Raw genomic sequence first — 16,500 nt, forward strand, 5'->3', positions numbered from 1 at the left:
TTGTAAAGTAGAGATTGTTTATTTAGACATTATAGTTTTTGTAAATTTTTAAATGAGTTCAGTTCACTAAAAATTATCTCAACAATTTCCAGTAGTTATATTTGAAATGCAGAGATATTTTTAACAACAATAGAGTGATTGTTATAATTGTATGTAGCTTTTCATTACATCCACTTTAAAAATGAGGAATAGATTTTATTTATCCGTATTATAATATATGCAGATTATAAAAAGTTGGTGAAATATAGTTAAATTGACCTTTACTTTATGTCAGAGAGCAGCCAAAATGACACAGTGTTACTGGGAGGAGCTACTTATCCTGCTTTGGAGGAAATGAAGTCAGCACTTGAGGTAACCTTGTGTTTTACTCTGGATATTTGATAAACAATAATTCTTAGAGAATACTAATTAAAGCTGCCATTTCTGTTTGTGCATTTTGTTCCTATAAATAGCTTTTGTTGAAAAATTTGGGTTTGTAGGTTGGTCAGTTTTAATGTTAAAAGTTAGCTTCCATTTTAATGCCTAAGTAAGTGAACTGTCTTTTAATTTAGAAAAGTGATTTCTTGGTAATGTATTAAAGATTTATTTTTTTAACATCTAATATTTTCTTTGGAAATACATTGCATTCTTGAATTATATTGAGAAATTAAGGGTTCATATGTTAAATGAAAGTTAGTTTTCAAACTTGAGAACAAACTAAATCTTGTCCTTTGGCATTTTACTTGACTTCTGTGTACCTACGGCTGATTCTTGTTGATGTTTGACAGGAAACCACAGAATTCTATAGAGCAATTATCCTTCAATTAAAAAAATAAAGTGGCAAAAAAACATTCTTAAGTGCAACTGTGTATCAAATATAATACTGTATTGATCAAGTATAATAAAGTAACAATAATTGCTCAAAAAAAACTAAATAGTTGGATGATCTTTACATGCTATAGCTGTTGAAGTTTATTAGAAAAATTTAATCAATCTTTTATGGGTTTCCTGACCATATAAATAAACCCATATTTATTTATTACAACCCAAATAAACCCATAGTACTGGTGAGAAATGAATCCCCTTCTTTTTGTGAACTTTGGGTTTGAAAGATGAATTTGTTTCTCAACTCCTGCAGGAATGAATGGTAGGCAAGCAGTTTGATTTAATTCTGAGAGAGAGCTGCTGTCAGGTTTGATGGTGTTTTCAGACTGAAAGATGAGTCTACTCTTGAGTAATCCTTTCCTATTGAGCAGGACTTATTTTAAACCCAATCATCATGCTACTTAAGTATACTTAGAAAATGTAAGGGCCATACATATTTGTTGAATACGTCTCTAAAATTATGGTTCTGATTCTAAAGGGAGAGGAAGAAAAGTTACCTGATGACAATCTCTATTTTGGCACTGTCAGTGATGATTCTGATATTGTTACACTTGAGCCACCTAAGTTAGAAGACGTTGGAAATCAAGAAGAAGCAATAATTGTTAAAGAAGCAGAGAGTCCAGAAGACTTTAACATGGGCTCTTCCTCCAGCAGCCAGTATACATTCTGTCAGCCAGAAACGGGTAAGAACTGCATAGCGAATAGACTGATTGGAGGCTTAGGACTCCTATGATCACATTGTATATAATGGCTGGTTTTCTGAAAGCTAAATCTCAAAGCTATGACTATATTTGGGTAAAATGCAAGAAAATTTTTTGTAAAAATCTACCGTTTTATCTAGTGTTTTCCTAAACCCAGGGCCTAGAGCACAGTAGTCCAATAAATACCATCTTTTATCATTAAAAGAAGGAAAAAAATAGCTTTAAGAGATTTATTAATGTCTCAAACACTTCAAAATGCATTAGACTATTTTTAGGTCTTTAGGAGTGGGAGATTGAGCCATTGTACCTAAAAAGTAGGAGAATGTTAAGATCTTGAGTTACAGTGGTATACAAATTTTTTATTGTAGAAACAGTGAAAGAAACTTTTTTTGAGCCTTCCAGATCCATTTAATTATCAGTCACTCGACAATCATTTTTTGTGTGCTACCGTGTGCCAAACAGGATTTCAGGAACTGGCAAAACAGGAGTGTCATGAAGCCCCCAAACTGGGATCTTTCACTTTAGACTGAGTTATGAAAATGTACCTATTATAAGTCACATTCTTAATGCAGTTGGGCTTCCCTTGTGGCTCAGCTGGTAAAGAATCCACTTGCAATGCGGGAGACCTGGGTTCGATCCCTGGGTTGGGAAGATCCCCTGGAGAAGGGAAAGGCTACCCACTCCAGTATTCTGGCCTAGAGAATTCCGTGGACAGTCCATGGAGTCGCAAAGAGTTGGACACGACTGAGCGACTTTCGCTTCGCTTTCGCTTAATGCAGTTTATGCCTATTGTTCAGACAGAATCATTTGGAAGTGAAATGTGAGTTACTGAGCTAATTCCTTCTGTGATTCTTTGGCTCAGTTTTAGGGACATATGTAACATCTTAGGTAACATAAACATTTAAATACAAAGTTATGGAAAATAAGAGAAATCTATATTGAACCAAAGGTTATTAACCCCCAACTATGATTTAGGGTGGATTATGGGAGAGACACTTGTGGCATTGCTAGTGTTAATAAGAATTTTCTAATTTGGTGCAAAAACAAATACGTGTAGTATGTTATTTCAGATCATTTTCTTCGATTTTACCAGTCTTTGTTTCATTTGCCAGAATCAAACTGTGGGAATTCTGTTATTCCAGTTTAAGCTAATAAAATTCAAGTGGGGTTAAACCAGATGCTGATTTGAGAATATTTGTGGGCCAGATGTGTAGTCAGATTGAAGCCAGGAGCATTGTCTACTTGAACTCTTTCAAGTAGACATTTAAGAAATGATGCCACACACTGTTGATTGTATTTCCATGAACTTCAGTACGTCAAAGCACATTATTCTAGTTTTAATCTCCTTTTTGAACTTCCTAGAATTTTACAGATTCACTTAAGCAGTATATTTTTTAGGTGTATTTTTATCCATTGTTCTTCCCAGGGAATTATTTCAGTAAAAGAGATGCTAAAAAATAATTTAAAATAACATTTTGGATTATGTTGAAAATAGTCTATATACATCAGTTGTTAAGAATTTTTGTTTTCTTCCCTTAGCAGATTTTTTCCTGGTTGGTAAAATTTCCTGCCATCTGTTGCTTAGTTTTGTTTGTTTTTTCCCTTTCCCTGTCTTCTCCATCTCTATAGAATTTCAGCTTCTTTTTTTTTTCTTCTTACAAATTAGATTCTTGTGGCAGTAATCTTTTCGTTGGTGTAAGAACATTTCCCAGTCCCTCCATATGACCCTCTCCTCCCCTCAGGAAGCAGAGTTGGTAGTTGAATAAAAGTTTGTGTTGTATGTGTTTTTTTAAAAGTCATATGATTATTAGATTTTGATGGAGCATGTGATCATATTAAGTGATAAATAAAATAAGTATTTTTCAATTCTCTTTTTCCTTTTTATTCTTTGTAATAAAGCTTTATACATCTTTTTTCCCCTGTTTATTCACAAAAGAAAGATGGTGGGAGAAGCTGTGGAAGATTCCTGAATGCATAAGGGGATGGGATGATCAACTGAAACACCACGTTCCTAGCCAACTCACTTTCCAAGGTGGTGTGACTAAATCTGATCAGCTTTTCTAGAGCTGAGTGTTCCTAGTCACATTTACTATTTACTTAGTGCTTTAAAGATATCTATTGTAATCTGTGATACTCTGAACAGGTGTTCAAACTTGATCTTGTAATAAAGCTGGCTAAGCTTTTTGCATGCCTTTGTGTTGCTTGCATCTTGGATTGAGGGCCAAATTATGCTTTAAAAGAATCTCAGCTGTCACATGTATGGGTTAAAAAAGATGGAAGCATTAGATAAGAATGTGAATTTTTTCATTTGGGCCAGCCCTATCTGTTTACTTAGAATGCATAATGAAAGCAATAAGTCAAGGTAGAATTGAAAATTTAAGAAATTTACAAATGGTTTGTTTTTATATTTACCCATCTTAATTATGTGAGAAAGTCTGAATTAAGTACTCCAACCGTGTTCATGAATGCCTTCATATTGTGTAATGCTTTGTTTAAGTCTTCCTTTCTTTCTCTTTGTCCAAGAATGTAAGCTCACAGCTGAGGCGATGACATCTTGGAAAAACTAGTGATCAAGAATAACCAGATAAACATGATGGGCATAAGGGTTTTGACCCAAAGATCTCTCAGTGACACCTCTCTCATTAACTGTTAGGAATATTCATTCATTCAGTAGTGCCTTCTGCCTTTGTGTTTATTGTTGTAAGTGTGAGAGTCAACCGAATTCTCTATGATCCAGCTTTCGAAAAGTATTGTTTAACCTGAGTCAGCAGCTTTGCTGTGGCATGGATACCCTGTCTTTTGAAGAAGTGTTTTGCTTTTTTGAAGCATGAATGTTTGTGGTTTTTGGAGCTCTTTGTATCAAATTTATGTTCATATTTTATTCTTACTTGTAGTGCTTTTTTTTTCCTTCTCCTTGGCCTTTGGAAATTATTACTGAGTCATTAATCTGTGTCAGCATATAGTTTATTGATATATGGGACAACATTAAGAAATAATACATTTGAAAAAACTGAAGATGGTTTTTTCCAATGAATATGCTTCTAGTATTTGAGATTTCTTGTGATTTTTTTTTTCTATTTGTTGTTCTTTATTATTCTTTTCATAAAGGAGCAGCACAAGACTAGTCCTTAATATCGGAGATAGCTGTTGTGTCACTTCCTCATGCTGACATATTTACTAGAGGGTAAAATTAATAACCTTCTAGTAAGAGTGGCAGTCGAAGGGAAGGGCTCATCTGACTTCTGGAAGCCTGGGTTAAACTATAGTGCTTTGAACCTTGATTTGGGGCTCATAGGATGGAAATAAAACTAGGGGCTAGTACACTCAGGGAAACTTTTGGTGGTTATTGTCTTTTTTAAATCACAGGAACTGCTTATATACTTCCCTCTGTTCTTTAAACAATTGAGCTTAAATTACCTCCATTTGAAATTAAATTGAAGAGAGAGAGTTTTTTTTTCCCCCTACTTCAAGAAATAGCATTTGTGGCACTAATAGCAGTGAAACTTAATAGGCTATGAGAATGATTGTTTTAATGGTATGAAGTATAAGGGAGGTTAAAAAAAGAAAAAAGCCAAAACCAGACGCTCAGCAACACACAATATAGTTAACAAAGTCTTAGGTATCACAGTTGAAATCTTGGGCTCCATGTTGATAAATTTGAAAATTTAAGTTTTGTTTCTGTTGTCTTGTTTTTGTTCTTGGCTGTCTTATGTAAAAACGCATGTAGGGATGGCGTTCTAAATCATATTTACCAGGAAAGCTTTCTAAAATATTTAATATTTATCTCAATTTTTCTTTTTAAAATAGTATTTTCATCTCAGCCTAGCGATGACGAATCAAGCAGTGATGAAACCAGCCATCAGCCCAGTCCGACCTTTAGACGACGTCGTGCCAGAAAGAAGACTGTGTCTAGTTCAGAATCTGAAGAAAGGCTGCTTGCTGAACAAGAGCCTGGACCGCCTCAGGAGCTGTGTAAACGGCAGTTCAGTAGTGGTCTCAATAAATGTGTTATACTTGCTTTGGTGATTGCCATCAGCATGGGATTTGGACATTTCTATGGTAAGTATTTGCAAATTTGTTACATATAAACTGATGGTGAAGAGTGAGGCATTCTGGGAGCTGTTTTCAGTGTCATCCTTGAAATATATGACCTTAGAAAACTTGTACCTGTTTGAGCCTTAGTTTTCTTGTGGAAAATGGGGATAGTGTTGCCTCACAAAGCTATTTGCACTTAAATGAAACAGTATTTAAGAAATGTAAGGGCTGTTCATACACATATTATCAGGAGGATTATTTAAGTTCCATTTGTAACTATATGTTACATTTGAAATGAATGTCACAGTAATTGGTGCTCAATTCTACCTTCAGGTTTCATGCAGGCATTATATTTTATGACTGTTGGTATTACTTCTGTGAGTCACATGACTTAAGAATTCACTTGTATTATACTTTGCTCAGTGTTATTTACATTGGTTAATTACTCTTATTTACATTGGTTAATTATTTTCTTGATGCAAAGCCTTTGAAACTACCCTGGTGAAAGAGGAAGGAATTCCACGTGGTCTTTTTCTTATGGGAGCCTGACCATTGAATCTTATTTAAGTTTTATATTTGTACAAAGATAAGACTATTTGAGAACTGAACATTCGTACTTTTTGCTTTATTAAAAATTTGAAAAAGTTTAAGCAAATGTCTTAGATCTTGCCAACTTCACAACTTGCAGTTAGCCTTATATTAACTACGTTTAGGATTTTTGCCTACATAATACACAGTTTAGCTTTCTGAGTAATCTGGTTTTTCTAGTTCCTTCCACCAGTGTGTTCCTTAAGGTTTAAGAATTAACATGTACCCTGTGTTGATTCGTAGAAAAGATGTATTATTCAACATAGTATAATATGAGAAGAAACTTAGTGAAGATAATCAATTCTTGTTTAAAGTGAGAGAAAATAAATGTGTTTCTTCTTGTCTTTAACTTTATATTAATAAAAAATAAGTATTTAGATGCCTGGTGGATGTCTGCTTGAATTTAATACTGGGACCTTTTAATTTGTATCTTCCCTTGAAGTTTGTTATAGTGAGATTTGACTTGAAATATATACTTAACTTGTTTATTATCTAGCTGGAGCAAATGTATGAACATTTCTTTTGAGCATGGTTTTTTCCCATTGCAGGTAAACGTGGAGGTAACAAAGGAGAAGGTGTAATTTTAATCTTTTTTTCTTACTAAAAAAAAAATTGGATAGTGATTTAATGTTAATCCACATTGCATTAAAGCCCTGCAAAATGCATGACCTTTAAGTATTTTGTAGAAAAATTAACTTAGGAGTGCTTTTAAAAACTGATAAATTATTGCCCTCTTATTTAAGGTATTTGTTACTTGTAAAATTTACTTTATTATATTGAATAAAATATTTTCCTGTAGTACTTCAGATTAGCTTTTCACAACAGGAGCAACTTTCATAATAGTAGGTCATACATTAATGAGACTGGCTCAGTGAACATACAAAACTTAATCTGAATGATAAGTTTTTCATGGTTACTTTTAAAGGATATCACGTTTTTTTTTTTTTTCCTTAGTTGTGGCACTGATCTCAATACTTTGAGTTCTTTTGAGTTTATGTTAGAGCCAGCTTGAATTTCCCAGGCACTGTGAAGTCAGTCATTGCATTCCATAATTAGTCATTTGCTTTATAATTATTTATCAAGAACACACTACTAAATTAATCACTCAGAGCATTCACCAACCTTGGCTCCATGTAAATTTGGAGTGTCATATCTATGTTGGATGGAAGAGAGAACTATTTAGAAGGACTAAGGATAGTAAAAGAATACTGTAGGTATTTGGCACTGCTTCAGGTCCTGAAAGTCCTTACAAAAAATTTTTGAAAATCATGATGAAGCACTTATTTTGTTCTTTCTTTTACCTGTAGACTGTTCATATTTGAAAGTGACAATGAAATTCAGTTGATTGGTTTTCCTCATGGAGTTGCTTTAAGTATAGGCTGCCCTGCCCTTCAGCAAATAACATAACAATATAACTAGGTGCTAAGTTATGAAGCACAAACAAGAATCATAGCTCAGACTGTGACGCTGAGTCAGTCATCCTAGAGGAGGTAGGATATGAGTTGGGTGTTTACTTCCACATACTCTTATGTGGAAGGAAAGCAGAACATGCTAGCAGTGGAGACCCTGATAACCTGAAATTAAACTTGCTAAGTTTGAGAGCACTGAAAAGACTGGCAGGATTGTATAGCCAGGTATAGAATAGATATTTAGAAATAATGGAATATAAGGTTGGAGTACGTGGGATGCTATTATGCTGTAAAACATCTTGGAATCTGAGCAGGAGAGTTTGATTTATAGTGACCTGAAGCAGTAATTTTAGAGGAAAAGTGCAAAAGATAAATAGTGTGGGATAAATTAGAATAGTCAAGTAGAAGGTTTGGTAATTCATTTATTTGGTGATCAGGGTCTTGACTGTAGTGAAGCTGGGGATGGAGAGAAGGCTGGTGAAATAAGGAACATGGAATACCAGTGGAAAACATAACTTTGAGCCAGGGATACTTGAGATAGTGGTGGTTTACTTTTTAAATTCCAAGAAGTGTGTTAGCTTCTTTACTTTAGGTGGTGGGGGAATTAGAGGGATGAATTTTTTGGTCAATGATAAAGTTAATAGATGGTGAGCACAGTTTGGTTTACCTGGCGTGCTGCAGTCCATGGGGTCACAAAGAGGCAGATAAGACTGAGCAACTGAACTGAACTGAACTTTATTTTAAGAGTGAATTAGGGCAGGTGCTGAAGTGGTTTTGTTTTGTTTTGTTTTACTGAAGACACCCCAAAAATTTTGCCCAGCAGGCAGATGGATGTATTGGCTGGAAGCTCTGGTGAGACTGAGACACTTTATCTGTAGAAAAGAAGCCTTACTGCAGTGGTAGCAAAAACCGACAGTGGGTTAATGTGATTAAGGTAGGCAGATTTGTGGACATAACCAGAAAGCAGTACACCCTGGGTTGTAACACTTTATGGTTTACAGCTGAAGGTGTAGAAGGAAAAAAAAAAGCTAATGATGGGATTGATTGATAAGTGTCACATTGATAGTCATCAAACATATGCTGTGTAATAGTACCACAAACTCAGATCTCAACACAGTTTTAAGATATTTCCCAGTGGCCAAAGGAATTCATTCTGTTAGCAGTTTTGGAAAAAAAAAAAAACAACAGTTTTTTGTTGCCTTGGAACTATAGATAAATTTATTTTAATATTTCAAAAGATCTGAGATTTTTTGGAATAATAGGGAAACAAATTTGCCATGCAAATTTTTTTGTTTTTCTGTTTTTTTTTCCCATTTATTTTTATTAGTTGGAGGCTAATTACTTTACAAGAAATGAATTCTGACAGAGTATCATTGCTGTTAACTGGTAACAGTTGTTTGTAATTTGGCAAAAGTTTTTAGTGGTTTTCAAGATGTATTAAAGAAATTAGTTATTGTTTCAGAAATCAATAAACTGTTAATTTATTATATTCTTTCACTACAAAATTCTGTGATGTGATGCCACTCAGTAGATGTAGTATTATGGTTGCCAGATGCATTTGGCCTTCTTTTTGATTAAGTGTTTTTTCTCATGCATGAAGCATGTAGCAGCATGTGAACAGCATGTCTTGGCAAATTAACAGTTTGATTTTTAGGGTGAAAACATAGACCATCCTGGTTAATTTATGATTCACGGGGGTAGGGATGGTGATACTCCACACAGGCCTAACTAATGCAGAGTTCTTAAAAGAGCTGGCTCTGAGAATTAGCCAGTTGTTTTCCTTGCTATTCTTTTTGGACTTATGCTATATCATTTAGGCAAAATATAGTGAGAAAAAATTTCATTTTTCTTTAGTGACTTATAACCTGTGACAAGACTGCATGATTTGTTCTTTTCTCTGTTGAAGTGGGGAATGCAGCACTTTATGTACCTCAGAGACCCCTTAAATACAACAAACTTGAGTGCCTTCAATATAATAAGACAGAAACATGACATAAATTATTTTTCTTGGTAGGGTAATATGGTCTGGTTTGTTTTAATCAAAAGAATAGTGAACGACTTAAATACACCTGGTGTATGCTAAATATAATAAAAAAATATATTAGCCTGTTTGGTCTGATTTATAAATTAGCATCTATCTGTTGCCATTTAATGAATGACACCATAAGATTTTACTTATTCCTTTTTTGTTTATATAATCAGAATTTTTATAAAACTGAAATATTTTGTAAAGCTGTGGTATTTTAAAGAAAATGATCCTCTCTGGATCAAGCAGTTAAATATATGCAAATTATGTGTTTCATTGTATATTTTAAAATATTGGTAATTGTGACATTTATATATCTCTAATAACAAATGTTGTATTTTTAGGCACAATTCAGATTCAGAAGCGTCAACAGTTAGTCAAAAAGATACATGAAGATGAATTGAATGATATGAAGGATTATCTTTCCCAGTGTCAACAGGAACAAGAGTCGCTAATAGAATATAAGGTATGTACTAGTAATGAATTTTTAAAATTGTGTTATCCAATAATTATTGTGCTATTCAGATACCAGTACAGTGCAGATTAGTAAATCAGTAATAGTACTGGTAATTGTTGACTGAGTACTTATGTGTCCTGGTCAGTGTTGTACCTTACATACAGCATTTCTTGCCACATCGCAGTGAATTAAGCAAATATTGATATTAATTTCATTTTATAGATAGGAAAGAGATTCAAAAAAGCTAAGTAACTTTCTCAAGTCTAGCAATCAGCAAAGCTGAATTTAATTTTGTTTATCTGACTCCAAAGATTTTGTTCCTAATCACTATATTATAGTTAACATTTTAATTGATGTTATATATAAAACATTATTAGTCAACTTCCCTGGTGGTTCAGTGGTTAAGAATCCACCTTACAATGCAAGGAACACCTGTTCGATCCCTGGTTCAGGAAGATCCCACATGTTACGGGGCAGCTGAGCCCGTGTGCCACAATCGCTAAAGCCTGCGTGCCCTAGAGCCTATGCTCTTCAACAAGAAAAGCCACCACAATGAGAATCCTGAGCCCCACATTTAAGAGTAGCCCCTACCTGCTGCAACTAGAGAAAGCCCTTGTACAGCAGTGAAGACCCAGCATAGCCAAGAATAAATGAAAAAAAAAAAACCTATTATTATTATTAACATTTTTATAGAGCCAAGCAAAACATTTTCATTCAGTGAGAGAGAAAGAGGAGAGTTTGTACTTTTCTCTAGGAGGCACCCTTGCTCATGGGGAATAATCAGGCAGTCCTTTTCTCTGGTCTCATGTCAGTTATGAAGACAGAGAAAGCATGTTATGAAAATACCTGAAATTCACCTAGCTCCAACAGGACTGTGCTTTCCATTCTGGGTTTATGAGGATTAGCAAAATATTTCCTCTCTAGTTCTTGCTTTGGAAGGGTATCAGGATTATAGTAAACTCAGGGTAGAAAGGTAAACTGTTCCTTTTTGCTTCCATTACCCTAAATTCCCTTCACAATGTATATGCTTCACAATGTAAATTTCCCTTCTTTATGTATATACTCTGTTTTATGTTTTGTATATATATTCTTTATAGGGTTATGGTTGTATTTCTTTGGAAGACAGAATCCCTCTTAACATCTGAATTATATCTTTCAGGGATGGACTACTGAAGTTAATTGTAAATAGTGTAGTTTTCTTTGCCTTGAGCAGTGTGCTAGTCAGTCATGTCAGACTCTCTGATCCCATGGACCTATAGGTTGCCAGGTTCCTCTGTCCATGGAATCTCTAGGCAAGAATACTAGAGGGAGTTGCCATGCCCTCCTCCAGAAGGGTGTGGCAACCTCTTGAGTTACAACCTTGAGCAGAGGATGTTACAGGAAGCAGCAGCCATCTTCTTCTTTACTGTCACGGTTTCTGGTTGCATAGAATGATGCTGGCTCTAAGGAGACTCACCCTGCGTAGATCTTTACTGAGTCAGTTCTTGAAAACCTCTTGTCTCCAGCTGCTAAATGTGGTTTGGAGTTTGAAGATCTTCATGGAAGACCTGTTCAGGATCTGCTTCGTCACTTAATTCAAGACTTTAGAGTTTACTGGATACAGAATAGTGACCCCTCTAGTTATCCTGCGGCAATCACTATGCTTGTGCGTTTAAAGACAGTACTGCACTAGTCTGCTCTACTCCATAGTTCACTCAAAAAATTAGTGAAGTAAGTTGACTTGCAGTATTATATTAGTATCAAGTGTACAGCATAGTTATTCAGTATTTTTTAGATTTTTTTCCATTAAAAGTTTTTATAAGATGGTGGCTATAATTCCCTGTTCTATATAGTATATCCTTTATACAGAGTAGTAGTTTGTACCTCTTAATTCCATACCATAATGTGCCCCTTCCCCTTCCCTCTCCTCACTGGTAACCACTAATTTGTCTTCTATATCTGTGTTTCTGTTTTGCTTTTATATTTGTTTGTATTATTTTTTAGATTCCCCATATAAGTGATATACAGTATTTGTCCTTCTCTGACTTACTGCACTTAGCATAGTATTCTCCAAAGTCCACTTCTGTTGGATAAATGAAACTTGTTTTCTCTCACACAGGGAGAGCAGATGAAACAACTATAAGGAAATTTTGATTTTTAATTGTTTCTTTTAAGATTAATGAGCCAGTGAAGTATCCATCTCAGATAGTTAGTTTTCAAGTGGAAAATCTTATCATTAAAAGGACTTTTTTTTTGGACTCTGTCAGATATTTTTATGGTCTGACTGAAATGGATTAGTCATGGGACTTCACTGGCAGCCCAGTGGTTAAGACTTCACGCTTCCAATGCAGGGGGCACAAGTTTGATCCCTGGTCTGGGAAATAAGATACTATATGCCGCATGGCATGGCCAAGAAAAAAAAGTCTTGGCAATTTCCTTGTGGTCAAGTAGTTAGGACTCAGTGCTTTCACTGCTGTGCATATGGGTCAAAAAGTAAAAAACAAAACAGTGTGTTGTTTTTTTTTAAAGAGGGAACAGTCATGTTTGTAGTCAATTTTAAACAAAGTTGAAATACCATTTTGCAGATTTATACATAAGAGATTTTAACTGACTAGATAGTGCTATAACCATTAATCTATTTAAGCATAACCATTGATCTGTTTGATTTCTTGCTATTTTGATTAAAGTTTGTTACTAATACATGTATTGACAGAAAAATCAGACCCTTCAAGGCTACCCAGCACTGCAGCGAAAGTCTGTAAACTTAATTGGACATAATTTCTCTCTCAGAAATGGTGCTGACTTCAGAGTTACATTGCTAATCTGGTCAGTCTCTTCAGAAACATTGAAATTGGAGAAATTAGTTGTAAATGTTGCCAAGATTTAGTCTGTTCTCTGAAATGTGGGAGAACTTATATGACTTACCTGAACTAGGATGTTAATTTGTGTAGGACCAAGATCTTTCAAATAGTACTAAGATTATTGAAAATTTTTTCCTTCAGAGACTGCCATGAGTATATAACAGACTTTTGAAGCCTGAAGTCATCTCTAACTATAATTTTACTTTTTTATAAGATAATCTCCATCACTCAAGGATCAGAGAGCCTTTAGTCCTTCCTAAATTCTCTCTAGGAGCCTTCTCAGTACAGATTGTGGAGTCCTGTAGTTAAAAGGTAGAAGGCAGTCTTCTTCCAGCATGCTTTGTTTTTATTTTCATGTAGCTCTTTGCTGTGCATTTTCTTGCATATGAACCTTTTATTTTCCAATTGTCATGTATTGAAAATACTACATAAAGGATAGTCTCTGTGGAAATAGACACTAAACATTTATGGAGTATTTTTTATACCATAAAGATTTAAATTCAGCTTTGATATTTTACTTGATATTTTTCTTTCTTATCTTTCAAAAAATTTAGTCACTGAAGGAAAACCTTGCAAGGTGTTGGACCCATACTGAAGCAGAGAAGATGTCCTTTGAAACTCAGAAAAAGAACCTTGATACAGAAAATCAGTATCTAAGAACATCTCTGGAAAAGGAAGAAAAAGCTTTGTCTTCATTACAGGAAGAGTTAAGGAAATTAAGAGAACAGATTAGGATATTAGAAGATAAAGGGACAAGCACTGAATTAGTTACAGAAAATCAGAAACTTAAGCAGCATTTAGAAGAAGAAAAGCTGAAAACACACAGTTTCCTTAATCAAAGGGAGACTCTACTGGCAGAAGCAAAGATGCTCAGGAAGGAACTAGAAAGAGAACGACTAATAACCATGGCCTTAAGGGTGGAACTCCAACAGCTAAGCTCCAGTCACTCATATGGCAGCCCAGACTCGCCCAGTGTAATGACTGAGAAAAAGGAAATGGAAATGTTACGGGAAAGACTCGCTGAGCTGGAGCGCAAGCTCACCTTTGAGCAGCAGCGTTCTGATTTGTGGGAAAGACTGTATGTTGAAGCAAAAGATCAAAATGAGAAACAAGAAACTGATGGAAAGAAGAAAGGGAACAGAGGAAACCACAGAGCTAAAAACAAATCAAAGGAAACATTTTTGGGTTCTGTTAAGGAAACATTTGATGCAATGAAGAATTCTACTAAGGAGTTTGTGAGGCATCATAAAGAAAAAATTAAACAGGCTAAAGAAGCTGTAAAAGAAAATCTGAAAAAATTCTCAGATTCAGTTAAATCCACTTTCAGGCATTTCAAAGATACCACCAAGAATATCTTTGATGAAAAAGGCAATAAAAGATTTGGTGCTACGAAAGAAGCCACAGCTAAAAAACCGACAACAGTTTATAGTGAATATTTACATCCACAGTATAAGGCACGTACACAAAACCAGAATAGTAGAGGCCCTACTATGCAAAGGGAGGGAAGGAAAGAAAAGCCTCATTTTGAAGAATTTGGAAAAAATACAAATTCACAGAAATGCAGTGCTGAGCATGACTGTGGTGGAAATTATAATTCTTTCAGAAAGGCTTGTTCTGGTGTATTTGAATGTGCTCAACAGGAATCTATTAACCTTTTTAATGTTAAAATGTTGAATCCTGTAAGGATAGATGAATTTAGACAGTTAATTGAAGGGTATTTATTAGAAAAACTGGATAGTTTTCATCACTGGAAAGAACTTGATCACTTCATCAATAAGTTTTTCCTAAATGGTGTCTTTATACATGATCAGAAGCTCTTCACTGACTTTGTTAATGATGTTAAAGATTATCTTAAAGACATGAAGGAATATCAAGTAGATAATGATGGCGTATTTGAGAAGTTGGATGGATATATATATAGACACTTCTTTGGTCACACCTTTTCCCCTCCATATGGACCCAGGTCGGTTTACATAGCACCATGTTATTATAATAGTTTTTAACATTTGTAGATTGAATAGCATTTTTATAATTTGATAAGTTTCTTAGAATGCTACTACAGTTGACCCTTAAACAACCTGGGGGTTAGTCTGCATATGACCTATGGTCAGGCCCTCTGTGTCAGCATATCTGCATCTGAGGATTCAAGCAGCCGCAGACCATGTAGTACTGAAGTATTTACTATTGAAAGATATCCAGGTATAAATAGACCCAAGCAGTGCAAGCCCACATTGTTCAAGGGTCAGCTGTATTTGTTGTAAAAGTACTTTTTAAAGTAATATTGTAAAAGTACTTTATTGCCTTGGAATTTAGGATAAATTAAATTGAAAGATTAAATTTTAAGTTAAAATCTATTACCAACTGAAAATTTTATAAAATCAGTTTGACTTAAGCAAGTGGTTTAATTTCAACCTTAAAAAATCTGCTGAGGATATAAAATTCTATTTTAGCCTATTTCATTTTTTTCATTATACTTTATATGAAAAGATAATCACCGTAAGTTAAATTATTTCCTTAATCTTTTATTTACTCACTCACTTTGGGAAGCTAGGGGTGAAAAATACAAATTATACTTTGAAATCAGAGTAACAATTCAAGTGTCCCACTTGCTTTGTCTATTCTACTTACCAACTAAATTATGATATTTAATACATTTATTATAGAATTATTATTGGTAAAGGTAGAGGCAAGATCAAAGGGTAAACTTAGCAAGCCACAAGTTCTAATGCGTGTGCTTTATATATAACCTTTAAAAATAACATTGTATTATCCATTGCTTACCAGCTTTCTATTCTGTAACACGAAACTCTCCTGATCGTTGAATGTTAGCTTTATTTTTTAACCCTTGAGATAGTTTTCTCTCTATATAGCTTTTTGAATAAATGTAATGTGTCAATAAAATAATGAGACTGATTTTGGTGTCTTTAGTCATTAAATACATATCTAGGGCAAAGTACTGTGAGGCTGTCCTGAGGAAAGAAATGAAAAAGTCTTGCTGTCAAGGAGCTCACAAGCTTTTGGAGAATTAGGTCAATACAGGAAATGCAGTGGAGATGTGGAGGCATCTCTATATGGTGGCCTCAGTCAGTAGATGTTTGGGCACGCTTCATAATAAAATGGCCTTTGAGCTGAACTTCTTTTTAACTGGTTTTTGAAGAAGTAGTGAGAACTTGCCTGCAGCAGATGGAGTACATTCCACTCAAAGGGAGCTTCATTTGCACTGATTTGGAGATGTGAAGACATGCTATGTTAAGGAGACAAGGTAGAGCTGGGGTGTGAACAGAAGAGATTCACATCATGAAGAACCTTCCTGCTGGAAGACTTGTTTTATTGCATTTTGGGTCACTGGCAGCAGCCTGAAGGGTTTATTGGAAAGAGTGAAGCTAGATGCAGAAAGTGGTTTTTGAAATGATAGACATGAGCTGATGAGTATCTGAACTAGGGCAGTAGCAGGAATAGAAAGGAGGGGACAGATTTGAACAGTATATAGTAAGTAAAATCAGTGCTATTTCTTGTGAAATAGAAGTAGAAAGTAACAATACCTTTTGAGATTTCTGGGTTGGGTCACTAATTATATAGT

General features: G+C 34.7%; 1 protein-coding gene across 8 annotated transcripts in view; it reads left to right on the forward strand.

Annotated features, from left to right (window-relative positions):
• The window catches only part of CCPG1 (cell cycle progression 1), a 38,737-nt gene that overhangs the window by 20,101 nt on the left and 2,136 nt on the right, over positions 1-16,500 (forward strand). For 5 of the 8 annotated variants that reach the window (XM_020881214.2, XM_020881212.2, XM_020881213.2 and 2 more), the window contains exons 4-10: positions 275-351; positions 1,343-1,547; positions 3,502-3,597; positions 5,373-5,624; positions 6,737-6,763; positions 9,968-10,089; positions 13,475-14,883. In XM_020881214.2, the coding sequence (XP_020736873.2) occupies positions 275-351; positions 1,343-1,547; positions 3,502-3,597; positions 5,373-5,624; positions 6,737-6,763; positions 9,968-10,089; positions 13,475-14,883 (2,188 nt within the window). The remainder of the gene's footprint in view (positions 1-274; positions 352-1,342; positions 1,548-3,501; positions 3,598-5,372; positions 5,625-6,736; positions 6,764-9,967; positions 10,090-13,474; positions 14,884-16,500) is intronic. The other 3 variants (XM_070469245.1, XM_070469247.1, XM_070469248.1) reach the window with 3 other exon arrangements.

Source organism: Odocoileus virginianus, chromosome 6, assembly GCF_023699985.2.
Source record: "Odocoileus virginianus isolate 20LAN1187 ecotype Illinois chromosome 6, Ovbor_1.2, whole genome shotgun sequence".
Taxonomy (NCBI): domain Eukaryota; kingdom Metazoa; phylum Chordata; class Mammalia; order Artiodactyla; family Cervidae; genus Odocoileus; species Odocoileus virginianus.